Here is a 23501-nt window from a genome sequence, read left to right on the forward strand (position 1 = left end):
TACATGGTCTTGGATATGGGGTATAAATGTACTGTGGGTGCATTCTGAGATGGTTTACATTGCATGAATCTGAGTTTTATACGCCCCCAAAGCTGGTTAAAACCCTTTTCACATGATTTGGTCTAAGCATCTTTACCCACCTCACTGAACAGTCTATCAAAGCAACATCTTAGCACCGCTGGGAGAACAAAGAACATATTAGGCTTTGGCTCAGTGGTTACAGTGGGTCGACCAATAACCGGAAGGTTGGCGGTTCACCACTCAAAAAGATTGGTGAAACTGACAGCTGGAGGAGTGTCAGTCCACCTTGCCACAGCTGAGGTGCCCTTGAGCACCGTACTCCCATGGCGCTGTGATTGGCTGCCCACCACTCCAGTGTATGGCATCTGTTTCTATGGCATATGCATGTGTGTGTTCAACATGTGCCAACCTGGATGGGTTAAAAGCAGAGGAAAAAAATTGTGTATTTCCGAGTGTGTACATGACAAATAAATCTGATCTGATTTTAATATTAATGCATTACTAAATTTGCTGAATCACAGCTTGTAGTTAATACTCTAATAAGTAATCTGCAGTTTGATCAAAGATGTGCTCCAGCTCAATTTATGGTCCCCATAAAGCACAGCAAGCCATGCTTTATGGGTTTCCAAACCAAATTTGGTGGCCGTGGCTCAGTGGTGCAATCAGAATCAGAATCAGTTTTATTGCCATTGTTAGTGAACAGTGTTCACTGACTAGGAATTTGCTTCGGCGTAAGGTGCAAACATGTAACAGAGGAATATAATGATAAAAAAAAAAAAAAATTAATATAAAATGTCCACAATAACCGGAAGGTTGGCAGGTTCATTTCCCTTCCACCTCCTTGTCACGGCCGAGGTGCCCTTGAGCAAGGCACCGTACTCCCATGCTCCCCGGACGCTGTGAATGGCTGCCCACCGCTGCAGGTTGGCATCTGTCTCTCTGAGTGTGTGACCATATGCCTGTGTGGGTCAACAGGTGCCAACCTGGATGGGTTAAAAGCAGAGGACACATTTCATGTGTATGCATATATGCATGACCAATAAATTGGATCTTAATCCTAATCTTAAATTTTGTGGAAATTGGACAGCAAGAAAGCTTGAGGGACTCAGGTAGCAGCCACAGCAACCAGTAAGCTAACCTTTTAGCTTGTGCTGTCCTACCTGGGGTCAAAGCACTGTGAACGGTCCCTCTTATGTGGGGATATATATATATATATATATATATATACACATACTAATATATATCTATTATGATATATAATCAATTATCTATCTATCTACCTATCTAACGAACAATAATTCATACAATTGCAAAGTTTTTTTTCTTCTGGGATTAATGAAGAATTATTTAATTAATTTAATTGACTTTATTGTTTGTTTGCAATAATTTTTTTCATCACAGCTACTGAAATTGGATTTTTAGGTCCATCACTATGAAGAAACTAATCAACATGCCAAACTGTCAAGTTACCTCTGTGTCCGGGGTAAAACGTCTGCAGCCTTATAAGCGCTTCCTAAGAGGCTTTTATTCTGATAGCAGTCCCACCGGAAGTCTCGTTCTGGTTAGCGGAAGCAGGCAGTTAGCTTCAGGAAATCAGTTGGTGGAAAAAGATTTTCTTTCTGCCTTCAGACCTGCCCTGCATTTAATTAAACATACACCGGAGCAACACAAAACGGTGGCCGATGGATCGTTGGATTACATTACTGAATCTGCGTCGATAGCACGCTCGGCTGCCGAGGCGACGGGCCGGGCCGGAACCAGAACCAGGCCTGGACCCGGACTAACGGACATTAGTAGCGCGGCGACACCGGCGGACTGGTGCGTGTATGTGGGGGGTGGCATGCTGTCGGTGGGCAGACGGCGAGTTTTCCGGTGAGTCCAAGGCCACTTGTGGTGCTTCAAAGTGGGTGTGAAGGCTTGAAGCTCGAGGATGGCACAGCTGGAATTTAGCCAGTCGCGAGCTAGCTGCAACGCAAGCTAACAGCGGAGCAAACGGACATCATCGTTTACTCGTCAACAAGTCAGACAGCGATACGAAACAAGTATGTGTGTTAGACCTGGGTCGGTGTGAATAAGCTGGGGTTACTTTATTTTGCCTAATCTGTTCCAGTTTGCTTGTGAGCTCTTTTGAAGGCCTGATAAATGTATATGGGGGGAGTATAGCAGCGAAGCTACGTCGTTAGCTGCTAAGTTAGCCAGCCTCCACCGCCCCAATGAAAGAATACAAAGTTGTCGTGCTGGGCAGCGGCGGCGTCGGAAAGTCCGCGCTCACCGTGCAGTTTGTCACCGGCACCTTCATCGAGAAGTACGACCCGACCATCGAGGACTTCTACCGCAAGGAGATCGAGGTGGACTCGTCGCCCTCCGTGCTGGAGATCCTGGACACGGCGGGGACGGAGCAGTTCGCCTCCATGAGAGACCTCTACATTAAGAACGGGCAGGGCTTCATCCTGGTCTACAGCCTGGTTAACCAGCAGTCATTCCAGGTAGCTCAGGTGTACCACACACACGGAGACAGCAGCTATGATTTCTCCACACAATCAAATGAAACTTTGTCAACCAAAAACTGTGTTGTTGTTTTTTCTTTAAAGAACCAATCCATTAACCCAATGCGTTAGGCTAGTGTTATCATACAGAAGCTGCATGCAACACGAAACAGTCATTCACTATTCACCTGAATGTCTCTGTATCTTTTGGGCCTTGAGGAACAAAAACTCAAGATGTCACAAAACAGAAAAATATACCATTTTTAAACTATGTTTTCAAAGACATAAGATGTCATTTTAAACCATGCGTCAACAACCAAAACCCAAAAGAGTTAATTAATGCTTACTTGGATGCCTTCCTGTTTTTTGTTTTTCGTAGACGTCATCGTCTGTCATGTCAGTGTTTACTGAGATAATTTTGCTAAATAGTGTTGTTTTGCATCTTGAGGCCTCTGTTACCAGAGCAGAACAGCTTCACAGTGGGGGGGAGTGCGTGAATACAAGAGAAGACCTTTACTTTTGTGTTACTACAACTTTGAATGTTGACTAACTGTGATTACCAGACCGCTCACTAAAGGGCCACAAAAGCAAGAGGACAAACATCGGTCTTAATGATTAGTGAAGCAGTTAAACCCATGGTAGCTGTTTATACTGACACTGAAATAAGTTCAAGTCTAACTTTGAACTGTATTTGATGTTTTGGAGCCCACATGTCAGTTTTCAAGAGGAACTGTAATCTCACACTCCTCTCTGTCCTTTTTTTTTTTTTTTCAGGACATTAGACCAATGCGAGACCAAATAGTGCGAGTGAAGCGCTTTGAGAAGGTGCCATTGATCCTGGTTGGCAACAAAGTCGACCTGGAGTCTGAGCGTGAGGTCGCCGGCTCAGATGGAAGAGCGCTGGCTCAAGAGTGGGGATGCCCTTTTATTGAAACTTCTGCCAAGAGCAAGACGATGGTGGACGAGCTTTTTGCAGAGATCGTTCGACAGATGAATTACTCCACGCTCCCCGAGAAGCAGGAGCAATGCTGCACGGCCTGCGTGGTACAGTGAAGAAGAGGTAGGGTCATCCTGTAGCGAGGTCGCAGAGCTGCACTGTGATATTTTACAGAATATGATAAAATGTCCCTGCAGTGGTTATGTAAAAAATGCCTCACAAGCTGAGGAGAGAAGTGACACATGGATGCGTGTGTGGCGCTTCGCTGCAGTGTGAGGGAACTGGGAGGTTTGGCTGGAAGTGTGAAAGACGAGTGGGTGGTGCTGCAGACCGTTGGTTGCGCCTGTTATCATAAGATCACAGAAAGTATGTTGAATGAAAAAAGTAACTGTCTGAGCAGTTCAGGCGTAGGAGTAATGAAGCAGACGGCCGTCAGAGCCGAGTCGCAGGAAGAGGGGAAAAGTCTCATCCTGAGAGAGAAGTTAGCCTCCAAAACGGAGAGTTTAGATTCAGTTAGAGATGCTGCCTGTGTTAGCTGCTACCACGTCTCTGAAACCTGTTGAATTATCTGTTTAAAAAGAAAAAAAAACTTTTTTTTCCGTTTTGTTCTTTCCTTTTTTAAACAGAGACAAAATTTGTCTGGATCGCCAGAAACCTTTTGGACAAACCCGGGGACTACCTGATTCTCAACCTGTCTGATGAAAACTTGCCACATTTCTGCTCACGGTGGTTTCTGACTGTCACAGAGCATCTGACAGGAAAGGCGTCGGCCCTATTTTTGATATATTAACTTGTTGGAAGATGCTTCTGCTGCAACCTCAACGGCCTTTGCATTGACCCAGGATGCAGTCAGACAGACTGACTTGGAAGAGGAGCCCTCTGTGAATTTCTGTCTCATTATTTCTCTCCTTATAGTTGGAAGTTTCCCTGAAATACTACGTGGGATTGTTTTGTGAGGTTGCAGTTTTTTTTTGTTTGTTTGTTTTTTAGAGCTGCTTTAATCATTATCATATTCTATATTATTACTTGTATTATGGCTCACATTTGGAATTTGATAAAAGTATTTCACTATATGACTTTTAAGCATGCATACTTAAACCAGTGTGCAACTCGCCTCCTTCTGAAAACCTTCTCCTTTAGTAGTTCTTCTAACTAGCACAAACTTCTGGGCTTTTAAACAGGGTGTGTAACGGGGGATTAAACCAGAAACATGTATGTCAAAGGAGGATGAAAACATTTTTTTATTATTTTTTTTTTTAAAAGTAACTCGGTAACCTGAAGCAGCTGAACTCATCAACATGTAAGCTCCTAAGTGGAAATGTTTAAACACCTAAATCAACTTGAAGCGATGAAGATGAGCCTGATTTTTATTTTATTTTATTTTTTTGTTTTTAAAGCCTGAAATATGTCCTAGTTTCTTAAAGGCATGGCTCACGTGGACGCAGGTCTTCCATTTTCAGTTTTACTAAAGAGTCTGTAGATTTTGGAACGACCAAAGTAAGCTAACACTCCATATTTGTGTTTGAAGAGGTGATGTGTGTTGCTTTAAATTCAGGAGATGCTGATTTCTTGTTATCGAATAACTCCCGCTGCAATGTGGTTTGATTAAAAACGTCTGGCACAGTTAATCAGATTTAACTTTGTACTTTTCTTTTTATTACAGTAATGTATTTATTAAACAAATATTGACATGGGTAGCCAGTTTTAAACTTATAGTTTTGTACTAGCTTCTGCTTTTTGTGAGTTTTCAGGATACATGGTGTGTGTTTTTTCTTCTTTTAAGCTGAGAATTTAACAGAGCCTTAAAATTTCTGTTGCACCCTGCTGTCACTTTTATTTTATTTTTTCCTTTTGAAGATAAATGGCTGTAATCATTTAAAAATAAACATGCTGGACTGTCTGTTTTTGTGACGGGACACAGATAAAGTATTATCTTTGGCTGATACAAAAGCTCCATCTGGTCGTTTCTAATTTCACCCACAGCATCTAAAGTACAGAGAGGTCAGTTTTCATCTTTCGTGGCACTTTTTCCCAACCCTGCCGAGGGAAAATCCTCTGTACTCTCTAGTTTGGGAACTATTTCCCTACAGAAACAGATTATGATTGTCTAAACAAAATTAAAAACTTGAAATTAAAGGGCAGTTTTACTGTTTTTTTTTTTTTTTTTTTTTTTTTTTTTTTTTTTGCTGTTCTCATCTCCATTGGGCACGTTCTCATATTGGGACTATTTCCCCTGAAAGCAATCCTTTCGCACCTTAAACTAGCTCTGACCTTACTTCAGTTCTATTTAATTAAATCTGTAAATATGCTAATTAGCCACCTCACTGTCTCCACTGCTGGACCGGCTGCTGCTGCTCACCCTCTAATTAAACGCTCTCTACAGCTCGACTATGTTCTTAACCGGTTAATAATTTGACCGTGTTGGATCAAGTAGGTCTGGGCGATATGGGAAAAAGTCATACCACGATATATTTCTTTTTATATCAGTCGATATCGATATATATCACGATATAAAACTACTATTTTGTGAATTTTAAATGTTCCCTGTTACTCTTAATTGAGATTTGATGATATCATAAGGTTAATTTTTAATTAAATATTTATTTTCTGTCAAACTTGAACATGACATGTGACACTATACAACTGTTTCAGATAAATACAGAACAGGTATTTATTTTTTGGGGCTTTTTATGCCTTTAATGATAGGACAGTTGGAGAGAGACAGGAAGCAGGGGGCAGAGAGAGGGGGAAGACATGCAGCAAAGGGCCGTCAACGATTTGCTCTCCAGCAGCGGTTGTCTGTTGCTGTTCGGAGCTCTCTCCCGACGTCTCAGCCGTCTGAGAAACGCGAAAGTATGGCCTGCGCTCGATCCTGACTCTCTATGTGCTCTTCCAGCCTCGATGTTAGACGCCTGATGTGATCGTCCATGATTAATATCACCATCATGCAGACCATGAACACGGTGGCCTCCCCGCTCTCCATATTAGCTTCTTGGTGGTGTTTTTTCTTCTTGCCTTACTTTTCGTGGGTTTTGTTGTTGAATGCGGCGCTAAAGTAACTCATCACTGTCGCAGGCGGCTGCGGCGCATCAGTCCCGACCTGGTCCCAACTCATGTGCGAATGCAGACTGAAACAGTTCCGCTGGGGAAGGACAGTTATCAGAACGAAATTCGAGGAGGACGCTCTGTCCGAAAGCGGCTAAAGATTAGTGGTATTCCCTGTCTTTGGCCACGGTGGCGCTGGGGAATATAGTTCTGCGTTTCCTTTTTCATCGACAATTTCGGAGGATTCAGGTGTGGATATGTCGTCGCCTTCTTACTCTGCATTGTTCTCGCCGTCTCCGACCCCAGTTTCACTCATTTTTCCAACTTATTTTTGTTCTTTCTCAGTCTCTCTCTGAGCTGCAGCCATGCTGCTCACAACAGGGAAGTGGGGTGTCCTACCTGCAGCCGGCAGACGCTGATACTGTTGCTATGTTTACTTTTGCCATGTGATAGCCTATCAAATGTAGGTCACGAGCAGATTATCGAGATCGATCAAAATTTTATCGCGATCCCGATTCGAGATCGAATTACAGCCCAGCCCCAGGATCAAGCTTGTTCCCACCCTGGAACTTAACTGGTTCCTTGTGTTTTGTACATTTGAAACTCTGGTTTCGGTAAATTACATTTGCAAGGCACACATGCTCATCTTTGGTGTTGACTGCTTGTTTTCTCTAGAACGGAAAAGAAGAAAGGTGGGGGCGAGGCAACATGTTTCCAATTTTAAAAAGTAGGTCTTTATTGCAGGCGGGGAGAGGAGCTCTTAGCGAGGATACACCAGTTATCCTGAACAACAGGGGATGTGACCTGTTGAGGTCGCATTTTAAATGAAATGCAACTGTAGGCTGCAACAAAAAACATTATTAGATGACCCAGCTGTGTCCTGCATCATATTAAAACAATTTCTGTTTAAAATAACGCTCTGAAACAAAGATGTCCCAACTTGTTTAATACCTCGACTCCTCTGCTTCTGACTCTGGTGGAAGGGACTAAGATGTGAGCGTGCAAATGGTGAAATCAAAGAGGTTTGTCTCACAGACAAGAAAACCTGTTGATCTTAATTTGCAGCCGGGAGAGTTTCACACATGAAACAAGCCTTTACCAACTACATTCGCAGATGTTACACCTGTGGTGTAACAGGTTCTTCTGGCTGTGGAGATATTTGTGGTATACTGGCAGTGTACTGGTAATTAAATACGTGTCGAAGGGGGAGGGGAGGCGGTAGATGCTGTAGTTTTTTAAACTAATCACCTAATCTGGTAAAGTTATGCGTTTCCTCAAATGATGTTAAGCTTTTTTGGTCCTTGTTGCCCTGGACAGGCTCCACAGAGAGCCCTTTATGACGTTGCTCCAGTGGGGGTGATGGAACAAAGTCCACAGTCGTCACTTTGTGCAAAAAATATGCAGCATGAAGTCGAGGAGCTCCAGAGGTTCAAACTTCAGTCTGTTAGTGAGATCCTCTTTGTTTCTCGGCACAGTGTTTCTTGACACAATGAGGGACTTGTGGAGCGACTGGAGTTTCAGCCCATTAAAACTACGTCAACAAGTGCTTCTTAAAGCATTTACAGGCCTGATTTTATACCCACATCTGACAAAATCACCATTCAAGTAATTTAAGGTCAACGTCTGCAGTGAGTTCAACTACACGTATAAGCGAGATGATCTCTCACAGACATAGTTTGAAGCAGCAAGATGTCTTGAATGTTTTCTCACACAGCCTCACTCAGGAGCTCCGTTCTGCTCCCGTTAATGTATACGAGGACGGGGACAGTGGTCCAAATAAATGTCCAGGTCAGACTAACCATAGCTCGACTCAGCTGTGCATAAACGTACCGAGTGCAGTCAACTCAAACTGCAGAAGCTGCAGAGGTTAACTTATTATCAGAACTAGTAACTACTCTTCATTATGCAGCAGCATTTATGGTCTTACACATGAAACGAGAATGGAAAAAAGGATTTGATTATCTGGGTCGCCCCATCTCCTCCAAACTCCAGGTTGGAAACAAATTCCTTTGACCGATTTGTTCTTGTTCCTGCTGCGATCATCTCTGTGCACACTGCATGAGCCTCCACAGACTGCTGCAGTGAAAATGAAGGACCATAAGTGTTATAGATTAATCAATATATATCTAAACTAGCAATTTATTCGTAATATAGTCGACTGAATTATAGGTTCATTGTAAAATCGTCCACTCTTCATAGTAACAAACATAACTTGTATGAAACTCTTGAAAGCAGTTAGAAAAGTGTATTAAGTGGAGCCGTAACATAAATAAAAAGGAAGCAGGACACAACGATAAAATACTACATGATAAAACATATCGTAAGACACCAAAAAAAAGGTAGAGAACAGCTAAGACGTATTACTTTTCCACACAGTTTAACACGATGGAAATTAATTTAATTTGGGCCTAATCAGAGCAGCGCTGTGGTAAAACTTTGGCAGAATCAGGTCGATAAAGTTATTTGTACGTAAGTGAGGTTTTGACTTAAAAACTCTGCCACGTCTGACTGAAGAAGCTTTCACGGTCTTCACCTGAGTAAAGTAACATTTACAAGGACCCTGCTGCACTATTTTATCTAAGTGTCGGTTCAGGAGCTGAACATAACGATGCTCCTTCAGTGAGTGTTTGGTCAGTTAGAACCTGGTGTTCTTGATGTTGAATTTTAATCCACAAAAAAGCAGCCAGGGTTCAAAGTTTGTGCTGTTATAGTAAATAATAACTGTGGTCGCCTACATTTACAGAGAGACTATTCATTGGCAACGGGATTAAGGTCCAGCGTGAACATCTTTAAGAAAGAGACGTCTGAAGAAAAGCTACGTGTGTGGGTGTAGGTTGACACCCGGACATCCTCTGACCGGCAGCCTCTCGCTGTGTTCATGGGAGCTGCTGACTCCTCTGTGTATTAATTGGAAATATTAAGAGCAAACACTGAGCACAGCTGTGTGTCAAGTACAAATCTGCGCCCTGATTTCCCCCGCAGAGCAGCTGTGCACCTGCAGGCCTGAAGTACAGGAAGCCTTTCCATCCCAGTGGCCCACTCCCCTGTGCTGTCTGTCGAGGACTGATGGTTGGCATACACTGAAAGGACAGTAGCTCTTTGAAAGAGTCAAGGCACTCAATCTCTGTCACAGAGGAGCTGGCTTCAAAATAAGGGCAGGTAGTTAACACAAGTTTTTCCTCTTTCGCAGAAGGCAGGTCTTTTGTCTCAGGTGTCAGAATGAATGACTGCGGGCAGGATGTGAGAAGTCGGGAGTGACATGGTGGCCTGGAAAATTCACCGCACTCTGACTCATGTTTGCACACTATGACCTTAAAATACCCACTAAGAATGATTACAGGCTATAACAGACAGACAAAGCACCTTAACCAAACTCTATAACTTCAGAAAACACCAGCTGAAACACAGAGGGTCTTCATACTGGATTCTGAGGCTGCTCCCTGCAGTGAATCGGATCAGCACAACCGAATGCTTCTGCTAGCAGCCACCAGTCCTGCTGTCATCATAATGTTACACACTGAAACCCGAGTGCCTGCTGGGGTTTACAGAGGCTTTGCAGTTGATACCAGCCAGTGGTTAATCTGTTCGTAAGACAGGCGCAGGTGCTGCTAATAACACTGACGGTAACCAATAAGACTACATATTTAAGCTATGACACATTGGTGCTGAGCCAACATAAACAACTGATCTTTATCACAGCTGACAATGCACTTGAAAGATATTCAGGAAATACAGGTTTTTTTTTTAAAGGCCCTTTGATTTAGATTTTAATGTGTCTTTTAAAGAAACTAACTCTTCTAAAAGATTTTTTTTGTCTTTTGAATAGTTACGTGGCCCTGTACGTTAGCCTGTTAGCCGAACATATATATTTGTACACCATATAAAAGAAGAGACAAATCAAATAAAAAACTTGGAAAACTGTTGCTGGCGTGGTTTGGGTTCACCTGTTCCCTGAGATTTAAAAATCACTGCAAAACAATTGAAAGTTGTGTTTACACTGGGATGAAACAAGTGACCTCTTCTAGGATGACTGTCACCCCGTGGTGGGAGGGCCCTGAAGGTGTCACTGACTGCTTTAATCTACGCCACAACCATAAGGAGAGACGCTCTCCACCTCCATCACCTAAACTGCAGATGACACGGTGTGTTTTGGAAGATGCACGATCCACAAACCTGTCTTTTTTTTTTTTTTTTACCGATTTGTACCTTCAAATGTTGGAATTTTACTGTTACTGTCCTTATTATGGTCCCCATGCCCTCGTGAGCTAGCTGCAACTGCAAAATATACCAGGCTAACTAATAGAGGGGTCATAATCTGCCATTATCTTTATTATTATTATTATCATATTGTCTTTTTAAACATGGCTTTTATGATGAATAAAAACCTGAAACCCTTTAAAAATGATCCTGTTGTTGATCATTATCACTCTGTAAACGGACTCCGCAGTGATTACACCTCTGTGGAGGCTTTAAACTGGTACTTTTCCACGCTGCAGACACCTCCGGACCTCCGGACCTCCGGACCTGCAGGTGGCGCCGTGACGCATTGCTCGTCACTGCTGTGACGTCCTCCGGTCCGAGGCGGAAGCTGCTGTCAGGTCTGCGCCTGCAGGATGAAGATGAGGATGGTGTATGAGGAAGCAATTTAAACTACTAAACTATACGGTTTAAAAAGTGAGCGATTGAGCAGACATGAAGACCGTGTTTGTGACGGTCGGTACCACGAGCTTTGATGAGCTGATCCAAAACGTCACGTCCTCTGAGGCCACACTGGTGAGTTAAGACTGATGAGAAGAGACCCCTCAATATCTTTAGGAACGGTTTCAAATGTTGTATATGTGCTGCTGTTCAGCCCTTTGGTAACTCAGATAACATGTCTTAAGATGGATGTATTCCTGAGGATAGTTTTCCTATAAAAATGCACACAAATAATAAAAAGTAAGCAAAGTGTGCATGTGAGAATAGACAAACCTTCAGGCCTTTTAAAACAAATCTCACTTTAACATACATTATAAGCAGAAACAAAAACCATGTAATCAGATGAAAGTAAGCAAAAGTGGATATCCTTTATGTACAAACAACCCATGAAAAGAAAAAACATGAATGATTAAGTTGTGCTCATCAAATATGACTGAAGAGTAAGTAAGTAAGTAAGTAAGTAAGTAAGTAATCTTTATTTGTACGGCGCCTTTCACAGACCAGGGTCACAAAGCGCTTTACAGGTACAATAGAATCACACAGTTAAGAAGTACATAAAAGTATAAGTTTAAAAGGCCAAGGCAACTCAGTGACAATCATAGCAGCCCTAAGACAATTAAATAAAAACCTGAACAAATAAATAGGTCTTAAGTTGCCTTTAGAAGGCGTCAACAGACTTGATCGAGCACAGAGAGAGCGGAAGATCATTCCAAAGCCTGGGAGCAACAGCCTGGAAGGATCGGTCTCCTCTGGTCTGAAAACGAGTGCATGGCACCATCAGAAGATTCTGATCCACAGACCTCAGAACCCTAGCTGGGGTGTAGGTTAGGTTAGGTTTCTTTATTAGTCTCCACAAAGGAGAAATTTGTCTTGGAGACAGGGAGGTTACAGCACCATAAAACACATAAGAGGACGACATAAACAGACAAAACAGATAACAATAAAATGTAAGGTACAGGCTCAGAAACATTGGATGTCCTAACCCACTGCCTCTGTCCCATCCAGTCCATAACCCCCCCCACACACACACACCCCCAATACCAACCCATCCTCCAGAACCAGACACACATTCACTCTATGATAAATATCTAGAATTCCTTCATTCCATAATTTAAGAAAAATAGTAAAAACAAGGATACATTCATCCATGTATACCCCCTCTCAGCTAGTGCCCTCATGATCATTACTCCATTCCATCACCACCTACAGTACAAACACTAACTGCAGAGGTCCCTTTTTGTCCCACTCAATCCCATTTTTCCCAAGTTTATTCAGTATCTTAATAGACTGAGGTATAAAGGAATGTTTGTAGCGATTGTGTTTACACAGAGGGAGTCTAAACCTCCTCCCAGAGTTTGGTCACACTCTCTCTCCCTGTCTGTTTCTGTGTTGTCTGTCATGACCGAAACTGGAATTTCCCCTTGGGGATTAATAAAGTATAATTGAATTGATTGATTGATTGATTGATTGAAAAGAATATATTCCCCATTTAGTACATGATCACCATCTGATGCAATGACATTCGCCTGACTGATAGTGGCCTGCTCAAAGAGCTCATGTGGGTTAAGGGGGGACATCACCCCCATAATCCTGCCTGCTGTTTTAATGAGGCTTGAGATTTCTGCCCTGTGTTTTACCGTGAGATTGCCAAACCAGCAGGTAATCCCATAACGAAGAACAGACTCTATCGTGGCTCTGTAGAAGATTAACATGATGTTTTTACATACTCCAAAGACTCTAAGTCTGCGCAGAAAATGTAGACGCTGGTGTATTCTGGCACAGACATTGGTCACCTGGGTACGCCAGCTGAGATCGCTGTGTAAGACTGAATCAGATCACTGATGTAAGGTGAAGCCTGACCATGCAATGCTCTTACACACAGACGAAGACTATATTTGAAATTCATAAGAGAAGTTGACCTTAGTGCAGTTTCATTATAACTGTCCCAGAGTAATGCCCCCGTATATATCTAATACACAACAGACAGAGGTTGATAAATTTAATTTTTAAATACGTGCGTTTGACTAAGGAACTGCCTCAACTTTTGAGAAAACAGGAGACGGGACAGTGATAAACTGACGGATCTTAAAAGATAACAACATACATGTTTGACAAGGAGGGACGAGGTTATTAAAATATCCTCCACTGAGGACATTAACTGGAGGTTAGCTCGTCTAACAAAGTTAAAAGGGTGCACAGTTCGCCATATGACACGCTATGTTGAGTATGATAAAGTTCTGTGTGTGTGTGTGTGTGTGTGTGTGATGTTTCCAATGACGTTCAGTGGGAAAAGTCCCTTTTTTGTAATTATAACTAAAAGCTCTATGTAACTCGTAAAACCAAAGGACTTTGTTCCCTGAAACTGTAGCATCTCATCTCCCCTGACTACATCTTTGTTTTTTCTTTCACAGTATTACTTTAACTGTCTTTATTTTGGTTTCTCCTCTGTGATATATGTAGGAGCAATATTAATACTCCACTGACAGACCTGATAAAGAACTTGCAGGTTGAATCAGAGTATGTGTTCCTCCTAACTCAGTATTTGTTACAGTAAATAAAATATCTTTTACTTGGAAGGCACAAAGGGAACACATGACCTGGACTGTGGGATAATACGAGTGTTTAATTGGGTTTAAAAAGTGTTTAATGTCCACATGAGTTGGTGTGACTGCCAGTAAAGGTGGCTGCTTATTGATGGTGTGACTGCTGATGGAAGTAGCTGTACTTCAAGTTCTTCTTCAAGTTTGCGGACGATACGACTGTGTCTAATCAACAAAAACGACGAGACAAACTACAGGAGTGAGGTGAGCCGCCTGGTCCAGTGGTGTGGTCACAACAATCTTTCTCTGAATGTGGAAAAAACAAAGGAGATAGTTGTGGACTTCAGGAAGCTGCCCTCCCAGCATGCTCCTCTAACCATCAATGGTACTGCTGTGGAGAGAGTGAGTAGCACCAGGTTCCTGGGTGTAGACATCTCGGAGGACCTGTCCTGGAGTATGAACACTGCATCACTGGCCAAGAAGGCCCACCAGCGCCTATACTTTCTCCGCAAGCTGAAAAGAACCAGAGCTCCAATCCCCATCTTGTGCACCTTTTACAAAGGCGCCATCAAGATCATCATGACCAGCTGCATCACAGTGTGGTACGGCAACTGCACAGCCTCCTGTCGCAAGTCCCTCCAGCGCATTGTGAGAGCAGCTGAGAAGATTGTCGGCACCTCATTGCCTTCTCTTCAGGACTTTCATAACACCCGCCTCACTCGAAAGGCCCTCAGCATAGCGGGCGATCTTACACACCCTCTGTACGGCTTCTTCAGCCTGCTGCCATCAGGGAGGAGACTGAGGAGCCTCCGAACCAGAACCAGCAGACTGAGGGACAGCTTCGTTCACCAGGCAGTCAGGAGGATCAACTCCCTCCCTGCTCTGCCTTTCTAACCTCATCTTAAAACACACGTCTGAATCAATGACTCTACATAACTCACAAATTCAACACCGAACTCAATAAGAACTGTTCTTTGCACTCATCTCTGTACAAATCTGAACATTCAATTTACACTACTGTTATACTTGCACTACTCCAAATCCACTGCATACCATAATTTTAGTCGTAGAATACATCAAGGACCTTTACATTTACTTTGCACATATATATTTTATTTTACTTACTTCTGCATATGCCACTTTACTTCTGATGTCAATATCAGAGACTTTGTATACATATATATATATATCTATATATCACTCTGTTTACCGGTTACCATAGTTTATTTCTGCCTTGTATTAAAGTGTTAAGTTAAATGCTACCGCTGCGCTGCACTATTGAGTTTGAGAGAAACGTAATTTCAATCCTGTGTATGTCCTGTACGTATACAGATTTGACAATAAAGTTGACTTTGACTTTTGACTTTGACTTTCTGCTCACATTCGGTGAACTGCAACAGATCTGATTGGACGGCTCATTACTGCAGTGAGATGGTAAATTAACCAAATAAAATACTTCCAAAACAACTCGAGGACCTCTCAAGGCAGAGGCAAGAAATGCTCTGAAATACAGGAGTCAGTCACCTGGCTTCAGCACAGCTGAGCGTGTTTTCCACCTCCTGAAGACAAAGAGAGGCTGTCGGATCCTCACAAACAAGCAGTAACTGAAGGCAGCTGCACTAAAGTCCTGGCAAGGTTTCTCAAGGGAGGAGACGGCATTCTTTATTTATTGATGAAGTTCATGGCATCCAGCCTGCCGTCAGCCAAAAGATCAAGATAATTTTTTCTCCTGTTTATGATCACGGCAGCCCACCACCTTGCTTTTGGGTCTCAGAAAATGGACCATTTGTAATTTCAGAGGCAGTTTTATCTCTCTGTGTCCAAATACCTGAACCTGAATCTAAAATGACTCAAAGAGTATTAGTTGCATTCCTGTGATACCTATGAATCTAAAATTTAGTGGGTTTACAGAAATAAAACGTTTCCTTATTAGTATTGTCACAAACAGGATTGATGATTAATGTAAAAGTCGTTATCCTTTATAAACGAGATATTGGCCTTTTGTTATTCAGAGGACAAATCCATGATCCCTTTTCACACTGAGTTGTTATTTCCTGCTGCAGGAATTAAAGGCCCGTGGATATGAGCGTTTGGTTCTTCAGGTTGGAAGGGGATCTCTTCTTCCGGCTGCTGACAGCTGCCGACTACTCAGACTGGAGGCTTTTCGATTCAAAGACTCTATTGCAGAGGACATGAAGCAGGCTGACCTGGTCATCAGCCACGCAGGTGAGCACATTTCAAAGATCTAGAGCACCTCATTGCTCAGTCGTGACACAGCCCGGTTCGAACTTTTTATGACCAACTGTCCTTGTGTTTCTTTTTAAGGAGTGCAGATTATATTGAATATTGAATTAACAAGACAAAACTGATATTTTTTGTATTCATCCCAAAAGGCATAAAAGTCTTATTTTCTGTTCTGGTCGAATGATTATGTGTCCTTGTGGACATTCTTGGAGTGATTTCAGCTCTCCAGCTGCACTGAGGCAGAGTTCATCCTCCTCCTTTATTCCTTCAACTTTGTGCAGTCTACCACTGTCAGCACCACAGCACGGTGCTGCCACAGCTGCTGTCGGTACAGCGTTCTTGGTCTCACCTTTTCTGTCCTCCTAACAACTCAACATTGAGCCTTTGTCTCATCTGACTACACAACTTTCCTCGAAGCGGCTGTTTCGTTGTCCGCGTGTTCAGCTGTAAAGTTCAGCTGTCAGGTTGAAGATGCTTAGCAAGAGCTTCTTTTTTGGATGGTATCCACAGTTCATGGGAATGTAAAACGCCTTTGACTGTGGTCAGTGACACTGGTCTCAGCAGCTTCCACTGATCTGTATCTAACAGTCTGGACCAGTTTCTCAGCTGAGGGGGACAGTTTGGATCTTCTTTCCGATTTAACAAAGTAGATACAGTTTTAATAACTTGCTCTTAATTACCACTGATTGATCTGATGATGTTGGAATCTGCTGCCGTTGAGAAATGCGTTCTCTGTGAGACATTCTTGACTTCTGTGGAGCTACGATCCTCTTCCTCAGTATTTTTCCACTGTAATGCACATTGGTCAATGCAGTGAGTGCTGCCAAATACACAATTTTTTATCTTGGGGAAACCCCTTTATTTTTTTAAAGCTCTATATTGCCGTAACATTTATATCCAGAGTGAATACAAAGTTCAGAGCAGGATTAAAAGCAGGTGGAGGAATAGTGTGGCAACATAAAATAGGCTGATTATTGCAGCAGACAGATACAACATGAGGGCATCAGAAGGAGAATTATTTAACAGGAGCAGCTCTGGCTGAAGCTCCATCAATGGTCCACACACTGAGCTAAAGTTAAGGCCATTTAAACAACTTAAAGCTGCACATTTGTTTCCACTATCAATGTTTTTTTTTTTTTAATAATAACTATTCTATAAAACTCACAAATATCCAGATTGCTGTCATGTCAAACAAAAGCAGAAAAATTGTTGTACTTTAGCAACATCAGCCTCTATATTATTCTTTATGGATGTATTTATAAATGATTGATCAGCTGATTGATTAATCAGCCACAGCTTTGTCTGTGAAATAGTTTTTGGGTCTCTTATTATACCAGAAGACCATTTTCATAGCAGACATGTTGACATGTTAAAGCAGGAAAAACAGGTTAAAGCATGAACAATAATGTTTGCTGTGTTCCAGTAAGTCAAGTGAAAGCCAGCGTTTGGTGTTTGTCCATCCAAACAGTCTGGACAGACCTTTCATTTCTAACGGAGCAGAACCATTGTGAATGCTGGCGTCTCCGCCTGCGCTTTACCTGCTGTGACTAAGCTTTAGACCTGCACACCTGAAGCACAGCAGCTGGCAGCTGTTGTTTTTAGGACGATGCTTCCTCGGATCCATCCGTGTGGAGCTCTTTGTTGTGACACCTGGCGAGGGCGGATGGCCTGATGGTTGTCAGTCTGTTGAAGGTGGTGTGGGCCTCTGAAACAACACTTTTTTTTAAAACATGAGACGGAGAAAAAGATAGAAACGCTCTGGCACACAGAAACGTTTGTCCACCCTCAGCTGTCTGCTCAACTTTTCTGAGACCTTTGACAACAGCACACAAGCAACAAACCGAGCAACGAGGCATTTTCTGTTTCTATGAGATCAGATTGCTTTTATTTCGTCATCATGAATAAGTATCATGTTATACTTTTTCCTCTCAGGAGCAGGAAGTTGTCTGGAGGCTCTCGGTGCCGGGAAACCTCTGCTGGTCGTGGTCAATGACAAGCTGATGGACAACCACCAGCTGGAGCTGGCCAGACAGCTGCACATGGACAACCACCTGTTGTACTGCACTTGCAGGTATGTCCTCCTCAAAGATTTGTTTAATTTGACTCGTGTGAAATTGTCCGGCAGAGGTAAAGTGACTGTTTTCACCTCTCTTTGAATGTTTCAGCACCCTGACAGAAACACTGAGGAACATGGACCTCTCTGTTCTGCAGCCGTTCCCACCTGGACAGCCAAAGAACTTTGCAAATTTTTTAGACAAAGCTCTCGGGGTTAAATAAAACCTTTGTACAAATTATAATCTGTTACACTCGGGTGATAAGTTTTAAATTATCATTTTGTGGATGATATGACTGTATGGTAGATGATTGAGACTGTTTTATATTTGTGTATGCAGTAATAATACATCTCTGTGTAGATCTATGGCTGGGGACAAGCCTAATAAAGTCCCCTCTGGTACACTGAACAGTGCTGATTATGAGACGAAACGGGAATAATCTAACCTACATTTAGCATGGCTTCGTCAATATTTATGCCCGTCTCTTCCATGTAATTTAAAAACGGTCTAAAAGTATGCAAATGTTGCTGATTTTAAGAGGCGGGAAAGGAATATTCTGCATCACAGAGACGAGTTGTACCACCACTTGGCACAAAGATGAGATGAGGTTTAAATGTGTAACCTTGGAGGTTGATTATCCAGTCCTTCCAGACCAAGCACAGCACTTTTATTTCTTTTTACAGTTACAGTTTGTTCACTGGAAGAGGCTTTGTTAAACAGGAAATTATGGGTGAGAAGCAGCACATACTCTTAGCTTGTTCCATTAACTCCTGAAGAGTGTTGAGTCACAACAGGAAACATTTATGTCCAATTTGTTTCCAAGACTTTAGATGCGCAAACATTTACCAGCAACCAACTATTTAATTTTCCAGATAAATCAGGCACTAAAAGCCTGTTTCATCAGAATATGTTATTTGGCGAGATGTGTTATAACTTTTGTAAGAGCATGAGTCAGAGGGATGGTACAGTTCTCTATACAGAAAGTCCCTTCTGCTTGTTTTCTCGAAGAATTTCAGTGGAATTCACTGTACCAGGAGGAATGGCAGCTTTCTTTACTTCCTCTTCAATCAAGTGTGTCACAGCTGACAAACATAAACTGGCAGAGCCTGAGCAGCACGACAAATGCAACAAAACGGTTTCGGTTTCCGAGTGGTTGCAGCCCACAGCTGTTACACCTCATCAGCTCAAGCCAAGTCACTGCGTGCTTTTAACTCTGATAACACAAGCACAGGATCAGGGGTAAAAACCACGTAAAATGCAGGGCATTTATTAAAAGAGGGGCACTGGAAACTCCCACGATTTGGCCCCATGGGAACTAATTAAGGTCACCAAGTAACATCTAATCAGGCTCTTTGTTTCTGGCTTTCACGGTATGTTTCCCTGACAAATGGTGAACCTGGTTCAACATTTTTCATCTTTATCAATTCAGTATCTCCAAAAAAATAATAAAAATAACTCAGTTGTTGACTGTACTTCATAACAAACTTTTACCAAAGACATTTAAGGCTACACAACAATCTCCCTTTTCCTTGAGTCGGTTCATCGATCTGATTTCGAGTGTTTCTGCCTGAAACACAATATGATTCACATGATGTTTGTGCCTACTGCAGGCTAATCTGATAGAGATGGACACACTAATAAAGGGATTTTCTCTCTCAAGACCACAGTGCTTTAGTGTTTCTTTACTACCATGTTTTCATGCTCTACCTTTATATTCAGTAATACACTCGACTGCAAAAGGCCTTTCACTCACTTTTTGGGAAATAAAAATCTGATTTCCTTTATCTTAATGATCTTAATGAGTGGTGAATTAACAAATACAATCATTTGTCTACGGGTCTGAAGTTTGACATTTGGTGTTTTTCTTATATTCAGTGGATTCTTTAAATAATTACTAAGGAACTTAAATTAATTCCCTTCCAATAAATAAATTAAAGATTGAACAAGCCTCTCTTTGTAGCCACCGCTCGTTTCTCATTATCAAAAGAGAGGAAGTCGGCACAACTAATTGATATGAAGGTTTGCAAGTACTGCACTGAGAAAACAATCAGATTAGAACCAAATCAGTATCAAGTATTTCTTGTAAGGAAACAAACGTCTCATTCATCTAGACAAGGGTGGACTGAATAAGTCTGCACAAACGGTAACAACTGGGTCAGAGCAGAGTGCGACTTCAGGCGGTGGTCAGTTGTGGATATCACATGACCAGAGGCTTGTTTGTTCAGTTTGTCAGGACACAAACATGAGCGACGCTCGTTTCCTTTGCCTTTCAGAGGACCGAATGACTTCACGTATCACAGCACGTTTATTAAGATTTTACTGTCTCCTCCGTTAAGTCTCGCATGACTTGGATTAATTCTCAGAAGAGATGAGATGCACTGTTATCAGTCATATCTGTGGGATCTATCCATGCTTTTATTCCAACCTCCTCTTGTGGCTTTGACCCCAGGTGCTCTACTGTTTTAGTTTCTTCAGTATAATCCAGTTCCACATCCCCAGTGGTATGAGGTACACTCACTGGACTAAAGTCAACATCTGAGCTTCATCTTCATCCACCCGCTGAACATTAAATCAAATATCTCTGGTAATTAACATGCTCCTCTGAAAGATGTCACGTTACTTGAGAGGTTTCTGAGCTTCTTCTGAAGGTAGAGTTGTAATGTCTTTGTTATAACTGAGACGTTGGCTGAGTTTCAGGTCACAGCTCTATGCGAGCCGGTCGGTTTCTTCCCGAAGCACCAAACTGGGTGACCCAAGTCTTTATAGACCTCGCTTTGTATATTGTTTTATGGAGCAGGAAAGGGCCTTCCCCAAACTGTTTCCACAAAGTTTAAAGCACACAATTGTCTAAAATGTCATTGTACGTTGTAGGTGAACTCCTCCTACACATGGTGGTCAGCTCGCTGGTTGCGAGTCACACAACTGAGCCAGTGAAACCAACAGTGCGATGTGTTCATATGTTTCTCTGAAGAAGGATTAGTGTGACCACTGCCTGCGCTTTCAGACTAAAAATAGTAATACAAAAAGACCTTTGTTGAAAACTAAGGGCAGTCAGAGTTTAAAAGACACTGGCCTTTAAGGATGCTGTCAAATTGCATCATGGGAAATGTTGACTCAAGTGTTTTTGCTCGGCCGCCTCTGCTTAACAGATGGTGGCACCTTCACAAACTGTCTCCCTTACAGTCGTTATGTTGTAGTGTAGATGAGCTGCTCAAAAGCTTGGACAACCACTGATGAAGAATACATAAACATATCCTCTTCATTGTGTCCATGTACCTTTGGTTAATGTGTAGAAGTAACTCGCCTCTAAGTCTCTGACCTTCAAATTTGAGTCCGTCATACAAACAAGGCTGATTGATTTACTTTAAAGGGCAGAATTTGGAGATGGTTCCCTAACTTGGCCTCCAGCCAAACTCCAAGGGTGAATAAAATGTGTTTTTTACTCTTCTGTTACCTGCAACCGGACATTCAATTCACCTTGGAGACTAACTCGACTAAACCAACAGATAGGGCGCTTCTCAAAGTCAAAGAAGTATCCTTAACAGCGATCTTTCTATGATGCCACATCACAAAATCTCTCCAAAGGACTGTTCTGATGTCAAGGACCCTTTGAAGGACTTTCATTTGGTTAAGTTTCAAGGATGCTTCAATGTATCGTCTGTGTTCTCAAAGCTCCAATAATCATTTGATACACATCGAAGATGGTGCAGAAGGAACGATGGATCGAGGTTGGAGCCGTACCCGTTTAAATCTTTTTCACAGTAGTTGTTGCTCACATCATAACGTGTTCTATCAAAGGAAAGCAAAGTATAAACTGCCAGTATAAAGGACTGTTGGGTAGCCAGCTAAAAGCTACAAGCTATTGAAAACTGTCAGTTTTTCCGCTGTTGTTTGTGCTGGACCGAACTGACGGTAGGACTGTTAACGTGACAATGCCCACTTGTTAGGACTGTTCCAGTGTGTGTTTTCGAAAGCAAGGCGGGACTTTTTCCTAGCCCAAGAAGGGCCCAACTTGGAGGTATTTATCCTACCAACGCAGCATCCTTGACTTTGAGAAGCACCCAAAGAACCATCTGGGAAGGCCTCTGTAGAAACCATGAGGAAAAGGGCACGCACTTTAAAAAAAAACACACTCGCAGGTGATTGGATGTAGCATCTGCGCTGTACGTGCAGAACCAGAACAAGTCAGAGGAGAGAAGCCACCGTTGTGTGCCGTTAGCATTGTATATGATGCATCTGACAAGATGAACTCAAATTAAGCTGCTTCACAAAGTAACTCAAACTTCTGTGAAATCTGACTTTCCTCTATGAGACGGCCATCAGAAAGCATGCAGGTTTAAGTTGCTTCTGTGTTTCAGAGTCACACGGACAGGAAGAATGACGACAGAAGGCAAAATATTGACAGTGAAATCTGACTCTGGTTTTAAGACAGACTTAAATATTTGTGAACCTGTTTGGAACCGTTGACACGCTCAAATGTGTAAAAAAGGTCTCTTCCCACTCGTTCAGCCAAGGACTAATGCTGCATGCTGTCTGCCTCAGAAGTCAGAACTGGGAGCGGGGATGATGTAACATCCGTGTTGACCACGTTCCAGCTTCAAGTCAGAAAATAAACGTTTACTCACTGACCAGAGTAACTGTTGTTAGTAATACAAGTTAATAATAACACATTATGCTGTAATTTGCATATGAAAATGACACTCAAGGTGGAGATTAAACAGTACTGTGAATGATTTAATGAAACACAAACTAACTGATAAACAGCTTTTAGCTGTAGCTCAAAACCACCTCTTATGGATCGGGCAGCCATGTTGGATTATTAGGTTGGGACTGGTGGGGTTTCTTTGACTTTTCAAAATACCAAAATCCAACTACAGGACACGTCCCGGTAAAAACTTAGTGCTGCGAACACAGACCTTCAAGTTCAAATGGAGCACCGATCAACCACGAACCCTACGGATACCATTTACCGCTGGTGTAGGGTAGATTTTTTTGCATAGTTCTGATTGTTCTGTGTTGTTGTTTTTTTTTATGTGGACTGGTACCTCAGTTTTGTCTGTCCTTTTGTCTCTTTGTGGCCATTTTGGGTCTTTTTCTGTTTCGCTTTGGTCTTTTCATATCTCCTGAGTCACATTTGGGACATTTTGTCTCATTTCGATAATTCTTCAGGACCTTATAGCTATTGTATCGCTCTCTAGTAATTCTTATATCTGCATCAGGTTGCTTTGTGTCATGTGCCATAACAGAGGTCTGCCATCAGACCTCTTTTACATCTATTTAGTCAAATGACATACCAGTGTGGCTGTTTTGTGCCTCTTTCCTGGATATAGATCTAGGATTAGAGTACAGGTCCCTAACCTAGGGGGACCTGCCCAACAATAAATATATGGATAGAAAAGCACAGTCAGTGCTAAACCTCCACCAAGCAGCGCAGACACGACTATATTCTCTACAGAAGAAGGTCCTAGGAACTGGT

At 42.3% G+C, this 23501-nt stretch overlaps 2 protein-coding genes across 2 annotated transcripts; both read left to right on the plus strand.

Annotated features, from left to right (window-relative positions):
* Positions 1 to 1571: 1571 nt before the first annotated feature.
* rap2c (RAP2C, member of RAS oncogene family) lies at positions 1572 to 4604 on the plus strand. Its single transcript, XM_075481600.1, has 3 exons — positions 1572 to 2507; positions 3282 to 3567; positions 4071 to 4604. The coding sequence occupies exons 1-2, from the start codon at positions 2235 to 2237 to the stop codon at positions 3558 to 3560; spliced, it is 552 nt and encodes a 183-aa protein (XP_075337715.1). The 5' UTR covers positions 1572 to 2234; the 3' UTR covers positions 3561 to 3567; positions 4071 to 4604.
* A 6460-nt stretch (positions 4605 to 11064) lies between these two features.
* On the plus strand, positions 11065 to 19684 carry LOC142397337 (UDP-N-acetylglucosamine transferase subunit ALG13). The gene is made up of 4 exons (XM_075480682.1): positions 11065 to 11262; positions 15791 to 15953; positions 17904 to 18042; positions 18137 to 19684. Exons 1-4 carry the CDS (start codon positions 11182 to 11184, stop codon positions 18246 to 18248), a joined length of 495 nt encoding a protein of 164 aa, XP_075336797.1. The 5' UTR covers positions 11065 to 11181; the 3' UTR covers positions 18249 to 19684.
* Positions 19685 to 23501: the final 3817 nt, after the last annotated feature.

The sequence above is a fragment of the Odontesthes bonariensis genome, chromosome 13 (assembly GCF_027942865.1).
Source record: "Odontesthes bonariensis isolate fOdoBon6 chromosome 13, fOdoBon6.hap1, whole genome shotgun sequence".
Lineage (NCBI taxonomy): Eukaryota > Metazoa > Chordata > Actinopteri > Atheriniformes > Atherinopsidae > Odontesthes > Odontesthes bonariensis.